The 15142-nt window shown below is 32.3% G+C and overlaps 1 protein-coding gene across 1 annotated transcript; it reads right to left on the bottom strand.

Moving 5' to 3' along the window:
• Positions 1-9689: 9689 nt before the first annotated feature.
• Positions 9690-14884, bottom strand: LOC128220146 (uncharacterized). The gene is made up of 3 exons (XM_052928424.1): positions 14809-14884; positions 12746-12922; positions 9690-10209 (listed from the first exon to the last, which is right to left on the bottom strand). The coding sequence occupies exons 1-3, from the start codon at positions 14825-14827 to the stop codon at positions 10043-10045; spliced, it is 363 nt and encodes a 120-aa protein (XP_052784384.1). The 5' UTR covers positions 14828-14884; the 3' UTR covers positions 9690-10042.
• Positions 14885-15142: the final 258 nt, after the last annotated feature.

Raw genomic sequence — 15142 nt, 5'->3', positions numbered from 1 at the left:
TGTTTGTAACCAGAGTCATTTTCACAATGACGCTAAGTACAGAGGTACTGTTATTTGAACATAGTGTTGTATAACCATGGGTGAAATGGATTACTCTTCAAATTAAAATAAAACATACATCGATCTTTCAGGTGTCTCAAAACGATAGATCGTTTTTTATATAAAAATCAATTACAAAAATTAAGATGCATCTTGTTTCGTTGATCAATCAAGTCATCTAACGTACAATGTTCTAAAAAAAATTAAAAAGGCTCGACGTCAGTATTTAAAATTAATAACACGAATAAAAAATAGCCATGGTGATTAAATTAACTTTGATCAATCTCTGAACTAAAGTTCTTGTTTGATCTTTTTTCTTCCCTTTTGAACTACAATATGTATTGGTTTTGAATATCATTAAATTAGTCATAAAGCCACACCGTATTGATAGCTTCGATGGAGCTGCTGAGCCTATTTTTCAGAAAATGCCAAATAAGTACTAATAAATTATTGCATGGGTATTATGATCAAAACGTCTTTTATCAATACCATGTGCTCAATTTAGCAAATGTTTATTATCGACGAATATACGATAGTCATTTGTATTTTTTAGCACTCAGTTAAAGTCTTTATACACTAGCGTTTTCATCGTCCGTCGATTTCCACTAGTGGACTAGTATTCCGTTGAAACCGACGACAGCTCATCCGGTGCTTCAAAATAAAGTTTCAATTTATGCAAAGCAAATGATAAAACTGATGTTTCATTAATCTCAAACCGTAACATTATACAGTGTTCGAAACCGATTAAATACGAAACTAGTTTTTTACCAATAAAATGCCATAAATCAAACTTGCTTTAGGTAGGCACATTTTTTGTTTAATGAACCCTTGATCTCGGCTTTAAAGTTGATGAACACATGCCTGATGGAAAGGTTGGTTTCGTGTTCATTTGGTTATTTTTTATTGATCTACTTTACAATTAAATCTGCGTTTACAAATTATTCAATAACGTCGTTTTCTATTGATATATCATTTAGAAATGATGTTTAATTCTGAAATATTTCAAATTTTCCGGAAAAAAAATATTATTTTAGAGACGCGAAAAAAATATTATTATTTTGGACATTTTGTAATTTTCTAACCATTTTTATTTTCTATTTAGTATAATTAAACATGCAAGGATGATTTATATTGGCTAAACGAATTGTGAAATCGTGAAATGTTATATTAACATTGGAATAACATTTATCCTTAATGAGTCTCATTCTCTTCATTTTCAGTTGTTGGTAACAATGTTTGAATTCTTTGTTGAAATTAAGTTATTTTTATTTCCTTTTCAACAAACGCCAAACAGCAACTAGTTAGTGACTGGTTTATGAGATCGTACTGGAGACGGAAATGATTGATTTAAGCCTTTCGATTGTAAGTGTATGTACAGAAAAGTGTTGTTGAAAATTTAGAATTAGAGAATGGTACTATTTTGACTACTGAGTGATTTCGATTTATCTTTTGTGAAAATATTTTTCTTTTACCTAATTGACAAAAAGTGTAACAAAATAATGTAGTTTGTCGATTTCGAGGCGTATAAACAAAGTCCCGGAGGTCAATAACTCATTTCAATTTTTGAGCATGCCCAAAGCAATTCTACGCGACGTCGATGTAAGTTTGCGCGTTTGTTTGTAAACAAGAGCACGTTTTGACGCATTTCTCAGCAGCTATTTTACATTCTGATTGAAGAAGCTGAAACAAAGACGGGTATGTAATTAATGTTTTCTTTTACAGATTGAGTTATTGCGTTGTTTCGTCTATTTGTTGTAAACTGATGGCATGTGAGTACTAAACGTTCACCAGGTCTGACAACTGGCTTTCCTCCTGGCTCTCCATTTTTTCCCCTCTACAATTGCAGCTGCTGATCTACGGCCAATGTCGTTCGCGCCAACAACAAGCGCAATCGTCTGTATGGTATAAATAGACACAAGTTTGTCAGCAAACTTTGACTTTGAAAACATTCTTTTTCCGAATTAATTAAGGGCCGGCAGCGACGCAAAAGTGGTTGGGGAAGGTCAAAAACTAAAACGTTTAAAAATACATGTTTTATTAAACTTTGAGGAACGATCTTTTTTGGGAGTGAAACATTTATCCTTGGCGACATTGTTTTGGGTTTAGATAAGAGTTAAACAAATTTTATAAAAAAAGATTTTGGTCAAAAAAGCATTCACATTATTATCCTGGATGTACCAATTACCGTATTAAGCAATTATCCAATTGAATTTTGGCCAGGTAACATGCAAACTTCTTTAAATTTCACTGATATCTAAGAAAATTCATTTTGCCATCAGTAACAGTAAGTTTTGTATACCAGAAAACACCACTATCGATTTCTATTGCCTTTTGTTTACCGACCGTGGCCGCCATCTTGGATTTTTCAGTTACCAATTACCGGTGGAATGATGGGAAATGTAGCTACTGGATTAAACATCCAGTCAGTAAGCTAAAATTATTATGTCAGCAATGTTGGCAGGTCTGGGTATAGAATTGTAGTACACCTTGCAGAAATAAAGTATATATTTAACAAAATACCCCCCCCCCCCAATTGTTTGTTAGTGAAATCGTAGCTAACGCTTTGACAGTTTGTTCTGTCTAAATGTTAAATAATTAACATACATCTATTATTTGTTATTTGAACTTATGATGACGACCTATCATTAAAATACTCATTTTCTTCATTTATGACATGTTATATTTGTTTTCAGATTTCTGACCCTTTTCAGTCTTTACAATGCAGGAAATTGATATATGTTAAATAAACTGACAGTGTTATTAGTATAACTTTATAAACATGAAACCAATCACGTTTAAGAAAAGCATTTTAAGCTACTTGTCTAGAAAATAATTATGGTTGCCAAGCAAACTGATATACGTTTTTGCAAAACTGATTGCATTTAATTTGGTTTATAGTTAATTGAGCTTAATCAATTGAACCTTTTTTATAAAACTGAGACGATTTGTTTCTTACCAAAACTCTCGCTCTTTTCAATGTTCACCACATGAGTGGTTCGTTAACGCCCATTTTCTTTAGTCCACACCCTTTTTTATGTAAGCAAATGAGATTAAAATTGGGTTTCGAATAATTGTTAGTTTGGTTGTATTAGTGCATCTTTATTTAAATATAGTGTCATCTGTCGACACAGCGAGAAGTTAAAGTGATCGTTTTGTTTTTAAGATACATCATTGCCAATATGCCATAGCTTATTAAAGGGCAATGTATTGGCTATGACACTGCACTAGAGTCATTTCAATTAACAAAATCTAGGTCATTATCATTATTATTATTATTATTATTATTATTATTATTATTATTATTATTATTATTATTGTTGTTGTTGTTGTTGTTATTATTGTCAGTAATTGCTGAAATATTGCAAATAAAGACATTTTCAAGATATGACTGGTGTGTCTCATTGATATGATCCCTGACAATTGTAAAGTGAATAATACTATAGTCAACACATGTTTTGAGACTTTATTTTAAGGGTCAAAATATCTAGTTGAGGATGGAGAAAAGGTAACAAATAAATTAGCCTTGGATCTGTAGAATACATTTCTTCATATCAGAAACAGTTCAAGAATTGGTTTCTAGAAAAGTGCAAAAAGGTTGAATGGCCGGTTATAGAAAATTTTAAAAACTTGAAAACTTTTCTAGACCTTGCTGTTTTATAACCGGACATTAGCGTTCCTGTGATTTTAAGAAACATATTATTAAACCGCCCAGAAACTGTTGTTGTTTTTTAATTTCCCGTTGGGGTTTTGTTAATGTCTTTTGTCCCTTGTTGGCTTGCTGTTGTCTGTTTGGCATTTGTTTTTTGGCCCTTGTAGTATTGAATAACATATATCACAATAAAATTTTGTCTACTGGATAACGTGTACTTCCATTTGCATTGTCAACATTAATGAATAATAAGATACAGTGGTCACCCGCATAGAGCGTGCAAAGATTCAACATACAACTTAAAACAATACAGAAGAATACATTGATTGTTTGGATGTTTCTCGCTTTTCCATCCTCGTGGCTATTTGTTTGTTGTTTATTTCCTTCATAAAATTCCCAAAACTGGTCTTGGTCCATGATAAAGATTAAGTCAACTTTTAATGGTTATATAAGTTATGATGTGCTGATATATATGGGTAAAACAAGCAAAGCTCAATAAGTTGTCTCAATGAGTGTAAAAAGTACCGCAGATCACATATGTATTTTGAACAATCGACCCATGATATTATTTGATTTCATATAATTTGTGGGTTTTATAGTAATCATCTCATACCATTGGGGTGATAAAAGAATATACCAAATTAAGGAGCTAACAGACAGCATTCCGTGTTTATGACCTTGATGTTCAATATGTTACCAATGGTGTTTGTTTTTATTATGTTTGATATCTTACATATACCCATGTTCTTGTCGTGAATTCTGCACGCATTACCCCGGCAAAACTTTCAACAAAACAATTGTTGTTCCGTTTGTTAAGTAAAAACGTGAGGTCATACGAAATTGATTCTATATTTAGCGTCAGACTCCGATTTCAAACCCTTCCTAGGAAAACAAAGTATTTTAGACAAATACAATGAATATTATACTCTTTAATGAAAATGCCTTTGATTGTAGATTTCAACATTGAAATAAATACAAAATACATTTGCAGGTGATATATCTACAAAACGTGGAACTTTGCACTGTATATGGCATTATATAAATATCGCATGGCTTCCAGTGTGTCAGTACATATTGTTATACCTCACGTGACCTGCCCATGTTAAATTTGCATATACTTATCTTGTGCAATTCCATTATGCCACACACTGACAGTGCGGTATTGACCAGTTGACATGATACTGGCACGCGCGTCTCAAATTATTGTTTTGGTTTCCCAAGTCTGAGGTGGAAAACGCTTGATAAAATGTGTTGTCAATCTGTTAATTCAGGTGTTTGCATCTTTTCCAAACGAACTAATTACGGAATAAATTTATTTACCTTTAATGTTTTGCAATTGTGAAAGGACTTTTAGTAATTATGTTCAATGTAATAAAAATATTAATTGACTGAGATCAATCCAACTCTTAAAATGAATATTTATTTGCTACCTTAAGAATGCGGTAAATGTAGTTGTGTTTATTTTTTTATTCTGAATTTCTATCAATTTCGCGTGCCCTTTTTGCACTGACGCTTTCCAGACCCACTCAATTAAAAACTTGAAAGAAAATTTGTAACGATGTAAAACGTTTAGTTACGTTAGCTTCATCTGTAATCAATAACGGACTAATGACTTTCGAATCAAATAATTACTCTTTTGTTCAACAAGACATACATTTGTTTGACTCCGACCTATTTTGAGAGGACCGCCTGATTGTTGAACCGTTGAGTTCGTGAATGTATTAATTATCACAAAGAATGTTTTAATGGGAATTTGAAGATTCTAAACGACATGTTTTCGAAAATGAATTAACATCTTACCAATGTACAATTCATATCAATAAAAGTAATATATATATATATATATATATTTATATATATATATATATATATATATATATATATATATATATATATATATATATATATATATATATATATATATACATATTTCAACGAGTTCATAACTTTAATAGGAATAATTAAAAACAAAAAATATTTCATTAATATACTTATCAATAAAATTATAAGAACAGTTATTAAAATTTTATTTCTGAATGAAAAGTTCATTAAATATTTAAGAGTATTAAAAAAAACATTAAACTGAGTCCGATTATGTAAGAATTGTTGTTGTGTATGTTACTTTTTCTGTGTGCTGTTTTCCAAAGCAGTACTTAAAATGTTAGCAATATTGACACACATCATATTACTGGAAATTAAAATATAAATATATCAAATCATTTTCAATTACAAAAAAGGCAAAACAGTTCAATGTGAAAAGATAAAACACCTATAAATGGCACAATGTTTTTAAGTTTGATGGTATAAAAAAATGTGTACAGTAGATATATCGCTATTGATGAATGTTCACATTGGAACAGTTCGTTTAAAATATAAAAACAAAGCAAATACCTTTAGTAGCAGATAGCAGAAAAGATTTTATAAACCTGCACTTGATTTATCTAGAAAAAGTGAACTTTCTCTGTTCTTGGCACAAACATTGAATGAGAGCAATAAATCTCTAGAAAAGCTTATTACTTCGCTTACGTTAGAATTTGATTGTTGTTGTTTTTGTGGGTTTTTTTTGTTTTTCTGTGTGTTTTCTTTTACTCTGTAGGCAGGAGACATACCGCCAGATGATTCTAAACATAGAATCACTTTTTGAGACACATTGAATTGTTTCTATGTTAAACGTCAGGTTACAATTTTAAAACCTACCTTCTCAGCAGGAAACAAACAACAATTCTTACGCTACAATATGCCTTTGACTTGTCGATTTCCAATATTGAAAAGTAAATCATAAGGCTACCACCTACACGCTCGAAGACGCTAAACATACTACCCATTTTGCTTCGCCTTCGTTGATGCCGAAGATTTTATCCGACTCTCTCAAGAATGTTTGCAACGACCTTAAACACTTAGTAGCGTAAGCTTTATATGTAATCAATTACACTGTGATGGAATATTTCTCTCTTGTTTAACGAGCTATATATCTAATTCATTGCGTCCTGTTTTGTGAGCACCGCCTGATTGTTGAACCGTTGATTTCGTGAATGTATAATTCATCAGAAAGACTGTTTTAATGGGCATTTGTATATACTTAACAACATTTATACAGTAGATGTATCTCTGATAAGGTATTTCCACATAGGGAAAGTGGGTTTTAAGAATCAAAACAAAGCAAATACATTTGATAGCAGATATCACCATGAAATAAATATCATTAAGAAAGCATCCACCGTATACATTTGCAGGTAATAAATCTAGAAAAAAATGAAATTTGACTGCAAATGACTTATACATTGACTGAGAGCAATCAAGCACAGTGGTGATCACATGCACCCCTATGTACACTTACGCGGGTAGGATGAGCGCACCGCCTTACCTTTTAATGTCGAAAATGTTGTTGTTATTTGTTTATTTTGCCTTTTTTCTCAATGCTGGAGACTTATGTCACACCAAACTAATTTGTTTTATTTCATTTAAAAACCATATTTACTTTACAACGGTTGTAATGAAAGTTTTATAAACTTCGCACGATGCTGCGCGCGAGTTAGGTCTTGTGGTGGAGGAAAGTGGAGAATCCGGTGAAAACCCACTTGCACGGCTTGGTGACCATCAACCAAACTCAAATGCTCCCAGGCCGGGAATCGTACCTTGGTCGCCTTAGTGATATTCGAGTGCACAACCCACTGCGAAAACCGCAAAATTGCTCTTTGTTAAGCATTAGCTAGGTTATAATTTTAAAACATACCTGCTAAGCAGAAAGAACAAGAACTATTAAATCTTTACAACAAATACCTTTGTTAGCCGAATTCACTATTAAAATGAAAATCTTAAAGGCTGCAAGCATACCCGCCCGATGATGCAGAGAACATATCAGAATCAAATTTGCATGGTAATATAAATCGATGCTTAACCAGATTCACTCAATTAACAAGTTACAAAAAACGTTTTCAACTATTGTACACTCTTGGGTACATAGGTTTTACTTGTAAGGACTTATACAGTAATAACATTTGAATGCCGAGAGATATATGTTTGTGACTGCGTCCTATATTGAGATGAGCCTTTTAATTCAGGAACATACATAATTCACGACGGAGAATGGAGCCGTAGCATTCACGAAAATAATTGAGTAGTGGCGATCAATTTCGATGATAATATAATGCATTTTAGGAAATATCCATATTTTTTCCACTATGTGCATGGAATGTGCATTAATTAAATATTTCAATCGGTAACCTTTTTGTTGCTGAGAACAGCATCGCTAGGCCCTGAAAGGCGAAAAGGGTGTCGGGAATGAAAGATTGAAGGAGTGAAATTCACGAATCGACAGTCCAGAAACTATGTTCGACTTTCATGAACTAATGACACAATTCACAGCAATATTACAAAACACCGATTTATAGGTTTTAATAATATGTATTCCGTACACAGCATATTTGTTTAGCTAATTAAAACTTTTAAAAATACACAATTTACTTCTCGAGTTTGAACGCACCTCCTCCATTATAATCAGGGAAAGTACCGCTCGATATTCTCCATCGCGTTTTTTTTTCGCATCGCTTTTTCTCCATTACAATCAGGGAAAGTACCGCACGATTCTCCAACGTGTTTTTTTTTCGCAAATAATGTAATTATGTCATCAATGGCAAATGTGATATACGTAAATACATGTATGTAGTAGATGCATCTCTGTTGAGGAATTTCCACTCGCATAAGTTGGTTTCAAGGACCAAAAGAGAAAATCTTCAAAAGAGAAAATCTTTAAAAAGTCAAACTAAATGTATTTTTAACTTTCATCATTTGGCAGGAAAGATGTTTTGATAGCTGAGCGAATATTACAAAATATTATATTTTTCAAATATTGGCTAAAAACCAGTTTTATTTTCAAAATAATAGCAAAGTGTAACAATACTAGTAATGGGTCCATGTGTCAAAGTATTTGACCTTATCCTAGTAACTATGTCATAATCATCTGTAATGATTGTAACTTTATTAAGAAATATATTCGCCTTTTGTAATCGGGAAGTGAATTTAAGTCTGTAATTTTTACTATTTTATTAAATTATATTTTTTTTTTTTGAAAATATACCACCAAGAACCAAGATGATTTGTTGATTGGATAATCTGGAACATATTGACTCAAAAACATATTTTTATTTAGCAGGATTTTTCCGTAAACATGCAAATGACATTTTAACAAATGTCTAACAAAAAACATTTCTTCGAAAATCTGCTTCACTACATATTAATTAAAGGATGCATGTGGAGATTATGAGTTACTTTTGGAAAAGACTGTACATCAAAACTTAACGAAATAAATTTTGAATCGTTATAAGTATGCCCTTCCCATCCTCTTTGTATTGGGGAATTCCCTTAATAATATGATAAAATGACATTGAAAATAAATATATGTAAAGTAAATGATCTGTTTTGCAAAAGTATTGGGGTCAAAGATAGAACAGTCTATTTTAAAGGCAGAAAGGTTCTTACCGTTGTTTTGACTCTACATCCTAAAGAGAGACACACCTATCTTCACTTCCTGTCTTGATTTAAATGTTAGTTCGTCTTGAATTAAATCCCGAATAGTTCGCAAAATGTTATGCCAAGACAATTCCCTTGTGGGCTCTTATTGTTGTTTTTGTGTTTTTGTAATGCAAATGTTTATATGTTGATGTTTTGTTAAGATACATTCGACATTTTCATGAGTTTTTTGCTTTAGGTTTCAAAACATTTTATAGGAATAAACAGGCATACAATGAACTTTTGAATGGCCAGTATTTTATGATAAGTATTATGATTTTGTTACACAGATGTATTCTTACACGCAGGTAATTTCAGTACATCTAAATCAAAGTTTAACAACACCTGAATTTCACCTAATTATTGGTCTACCCTTAATATAAAAAGGTAAATACCTTTTATTTTAATTGAAATCTGTTTGGAAAGTAAAAAAGTAATAAAGTTACTGTTAAAAATGGTATTTAGCAATATAACAAAACACTACTTATTATATATTCAAAGTTAGAAACGGCAGAAAGGAAATACCAAATGTCTATTTCATACGTTGCTTAATTACAATAAAAAAACAAACTAATGAAATTGTTCTGGGCCAGTTTTCAACATTTATTTTATTCTTATCCTTAAACATGCCTCAGTGATTCCATTCAACCAGGCCAATCAAAACACTTAGTTTCTAGTTTCTTATATTTTAGTTCAATCTTAGTTGCTTAATGAATATGATCCCAGCTGAAGTTCATACTAAACAAAATATTTGAACGTGAGTGTCATTTGATGTTCAGAACATTTGACTAACAATTTTTGCATTTGGATTATTATACTCAATTTTTCTGTCATTCGAGCGTAGGTTCAACTGGTGAAATTTTGGATGTCGAGTTTTGCGTGATTCAATAGGTAATTGTCGATAGTTTGATCTTCGCCTTTCGGAACCTTTCCAGTAATGGTGTTCAGCAATAGAAGTTCAAAGTCTGGACGTGTGCATCGACCCACAGTGCTGGATCTGGACACCGTAGACCCTTTAAAAAGAATGTACAGTTACTAGAATGTGGCAGTCCTGACATTTGCACCGACCAACACTACTGGATCTGGACACCGTAGACCATTGAAAATTATATATGTACACTTAGTAAAAGCTTCTAGTCCTGACACTTCCGCCGACCCACAGTACTGGATCTAAACAGCGTAGATCCTTTGAAAATATATGAACAGTTAGTAAATGATCCAAGACCTGACACTGGCACCGACCCACAATACTGCATCTAGACAGTGTGGACCCTTTTAAAAATTGAATGTACAGTTAGTAAAAGCTCCAGATCTTGAAAAGTGCATGGAAGCACTTTGATCGATCTGGACTGTAGAGCCTTTTAAAACATGAATGTACAGTTAGTATAAGCTCAAGTCTTGACGAGTGAATGGCCTCACTTATTATGCATCTTGACTGGGTAGACCCTTTAAAAACTGAATAACCAATAAGTAAAACCTCTTAGTCTTGACGCGTGTATCGACACTTAGTGTTTTACCTAGAATATGTTAACCCTATTAAGTCAAGACGAATTTTTATGCAAGACATCAAAGACGCGGCTGAATATGTTTAAGTCTTAATATATATGTTTGCTATCATAATGACAGTAAACATACGTTTAAATATTCCAACAATTGTTGACATTCCGAATAAACACGGACATAGCCGAACTATGACGGTTTAATCAAATTTCTAGATCGTAGTTTGTTTTAAATCGTATGAATTACGCTTTGAACTTTCATTTTATATCAGTTAAATTTAAATTGTGTTAATTTCGTTATTGCGACTTATATTTGTCAGTAAAATCGTGTAAAAAAAGCTTTGTACTTCCGTTTTATATCACTTAAATTTAAAATAGTCAATTAATATCGTGTTAAGGCACTTATATTTGTTATCAAATGCATAATTTAAACTATTATTCACAATATGCCCGTAAATTCTCTCAGGCTTATTTACTACCACAGCGTGTATATAAATCGTTTTCATAGAAAGTAAATTTCTAAAATAACGAACTCGTATGACCGGCGACCAGTCAATACAAAAACACAGAGAATAACTTTTTTCAATTTCCTGTTTTAAACATTAGGCTTATTCGTTTTATATGACGTTTTGGAAGTTTTACACGCATCAAAACGGTTATTGACGACAAATTTCAAGTTGAATAAGAGTTGATTTCATTAACAAATCTTTTTTTTCTAAAATTTATCCGTATACACTTCCCCATTGACAATTGCAAACATGTATCCCTATAGACGCGGCCTCCAGGCCATGTCTAATGAATGTATAGGTAAAGCTTGAAGTCTTGACACGTGCATTGGACCACTGAGCTGGCTTTGGACTTTGTAGACCCTTTTAAATTGATTGTACAGTTGATGTTTCGAATGTTCAAATACCAAAGCTCGACGTCCAGACAGTTCTTGATCTGGACAGTGTATAGAAGCGAATGTAACCTACTGAGTTTTCTTCAAATTCGCCTATTTGCTACAAACATAACAGCCAGTTATATAAAAGCGAGTCAGATAGGTTTTAAATAAGTTATATATGAAAATAGTTTACACTGAACAAAATCTCGTTGATTTTGTTTTACTTTTTTCTGGTCATTGTGTCTTTGACAAGTTTATACCAATGTATGTAAAGATATCCAACTTAGCTTAATGAATTTGAATTTGAAGGACAGATGACTAGTCTAACCTTTAAAAATAATGTAATTATTGCTATTTTTTAAAACAGACCTTTGATTAAAAAGACATCTTGATGTTCGACACAAGTTAACAAATTATGTTCCATTTTCAAAACAGGAGTTGGAAATAATCTCATATTTTTCCAGATTACCTCCCTTTTAATTGAGTAATGACTTTCTTTCAAATGGTAAAGGCCAAGACAGATAACTTTTCACACATTATATAAAATAAATAACATAACATGGGCAAGTTTTTTTGAACGTAGAATATCATATTTCACACCAATATCAATGTTGTTAAAAGAACATGCTCAAAAGCAATTATAGTGAGTGCTATCTTTTGCACATGTAAACTTCGACAATAAAATACATACACATAGGGTCATTTTCTAAAAAGTTTACCTAAAATACCAATTTGCGCGTTTACTCAGTCTATATGAATATGCTGAATATGCTTTCTTTCGTTTTCAAATGTACTTAGAGCAAAGTGTGGCTTTATACGTTAAACAGACATATGACTTTTCATATACCATAATCTATTATGATCATCTAATCATAGGTCGTATTACAGACATTTGAGTCAAATATGAACGGAGTGCAATCAACCTATTTTACTTGCAACTTTTCATTTCACATTGCTTCAACTGACCAACAAAGTTGTTAGTTTTTAATTTTAGTATTGCAACATCTTTGAAATATCAATTCCAGAAGGTGTACACACGATACGTGCGTTGGCAAGATTGCGCCATCTTCCATAACTATACTAGATATATTTAGTAGAATGTCATTCATCATAAGTTATATCTGATAACAATATTGAGTCAATAGAATTTCAATGTCATGTAATTACCATGGTATTCCTTTATGGTAAAGCCTTTATAGCCAAGGACTGATGGCAATTTGGTACTCTGCTCGCTAGCCTTCTGCACTATGGCGTCATAATTGTCGTCATTTGAGTGAACAACGAACACGGGATCGGGCATTCCCGAAAACACATTGAGTGTCACTTCGACAGTTTTCGGCGAGCCTGGAGAAAATGAAATATGTGGGCACTATAAGAATCATATCAGCACAAGAAGACTCTTATTACATTCGAATAAGAGTGTGATAATTTGGATTTCTTTACAAAAGTTCATTTTCGATTTAGTTTTAAAGAACAGCCTTTCAAGAGTCAAACATACATCCTTTGCAACCTGTTTTGATGCAATAAGGGGTTGAGATAATTTAACGAACGACGATTTGATCAAAGTTTGGCTCAAAAGGCATTTAAAAAAATTAGTAAATATTTTCTTTCTGGCTAAAATTGTAAATATATTTCTTAAAATAAAAACAATATGAAATCAAAGTTACAAGACATTGTCGATTGGATGGACTTGGACATTTAGACGCAACAACATAATCATTTTACTAAAGAGACTTTTCCAAACGAGCGCAAATGTTTTGTGAGCTAAAATCTGATAACATATTCGATTGTTAAATGTGCCCAATGGCTTTTAAACGTATACATTTTGCAAAGAATGTATGTATTATGTTTGCTAAATATTGAACCTCAATACAAAATTAAAAAAAATGACATTTTGAAACATTTTACGTTTTATTCCTTAAATTCAACTCCTTAACACGATTTTAATTTAATGAATAAAACACTTGCAATCTAATAGGCAAAACAATATTAATTGAAGCATTGTTTAAGGTAACATTAAATTTAAAAGCATTCTAGTTATTTTGAACGAGGTGATGGTTTTCGTAACACAATAAATGCAATTGGAATAAAGCTGTGTTCTAAAGTCCCTAGCATTCAAAAACATGTGGATCTTTACATTTATAACTTTCAAACTTATAATTTATTAGGCGAAATCAAGTAAAGATCGGTTATTTCAGGTATTTTAATTAAAGGAACTCGCTCATGCTTTCGTAGAACGAAATACTTTTGTATGACTAAATAAAGTGTGGCAAATTATAAGGAGTGTAAAAACTAAGATACTGACGGCTTGAACGCTTTAAGATACGTTGATATATGCTTAATAGTGTCTTTTAAGTCCACTATTTTGAATGGCGTTAGTAACGCGATTCAATAAAAGGCGTAAAGCTTAAGTTATCCTTATGTTTGTGTATGAGTCCTTGTGGGCGTGCGGTTTGGATGTCAGTTTTCTAATTTTGCCTTGACTGTACCTCTTAAACCCGAATGCGTTTGTTACATTAAGTGTATTTTCTTATGCAATTTCGGTAATAAAGAGTAAAAAAAAATGATTACAGATGCTTTAGTTGTAAAGCAAAAATTGTGTCACAACATGAGCGAGTCCCTTTAAAATATAATACTTAAAAGTTGTCATTATGTCGTAAATGTTACATTTTGGCTCGTACTAGCAAAGTTACGTTTTAATGCAAATAACTGATAGTGTAATGTTTGAAATGGGCTTTAATGCAAGGTCATGTTATTAAGACTTGTCCAAAGTACATCATCCATAATAATTACCTTTCTTTAAACATCATGTCAATCTGTATATACAGCAGCTATATAATTATATGTTTTTCATTAAATTATGTTTGTTTCTAAATTAATTTTGGTCAAAATGTACATATGTTGAGACCAACGCGTTCAATACATATCTAAACCAACACGTTCAATACATATCTGTTTTTTTCCGATCTAGTTTACTACTATTACTGCAACGCGTTCAGTAAAGATGTTTGCGGCGAACGTTTGCTGTTTGGTTTCCCGCTTAACGTGTATGCGCTGCGTTGCAACAGAGATACAAAACAAAACGTTTGCGAGCGTTTTGTAAACGCTCGCCTTACGGGACGCACTGCTGGTATTGTGCATCAAATAAGCATGAAAACAGCTTATGTTTTGTAGTTATTAAACGGTCCTCAGGCTCAACATTAAACAATGCGTACGGTCCTTAACCTTACCTGCTAAGCCCAAAGTCATAATGATAAATCGTTGCAGGTCACTTCCTTTTTCCTTGGCAGTTATTTTCTATACGCCATTTTTAAGCATATGTGTGTGACTCAGTCGGAACGAAAGCTAACTGATATTTCAGATACAGTAATTTCTTACGCATTTATTTCCCTTCAACAAAACTCGTATGTAAATAGCTGAATACAATACCTACTTTGTAAAACCATTATAAGGGTTCGAAATCAGATCCCCTCCTGTCTGCAAAACTCCGTCCGATCCTCCCCGAGTTCCACAACATTTTGAAAATGCTTAAATGCTTCGTTTTTCTCAAGATCTCAAAGATTA

The sequence above is a fragment of the Mya arenaria genome, chromosome 15 (genome assembly GCF_026914265.1).
Source record: "Mya arenaria isolate MELC-2E11 chromosome 15, ASM2691426v1".
NCBI classification, from domain to species: domain Eukaryota; kingdom Metazoa; phylum Mollusca; class Bivalvia; order Myida; family Myidae; genus Mya; species Mya arenaria.
Note: the sequence above shows the minus strand (reverse complement) of the source record. Positions and strands in the feature narration are given on the sequence as shown.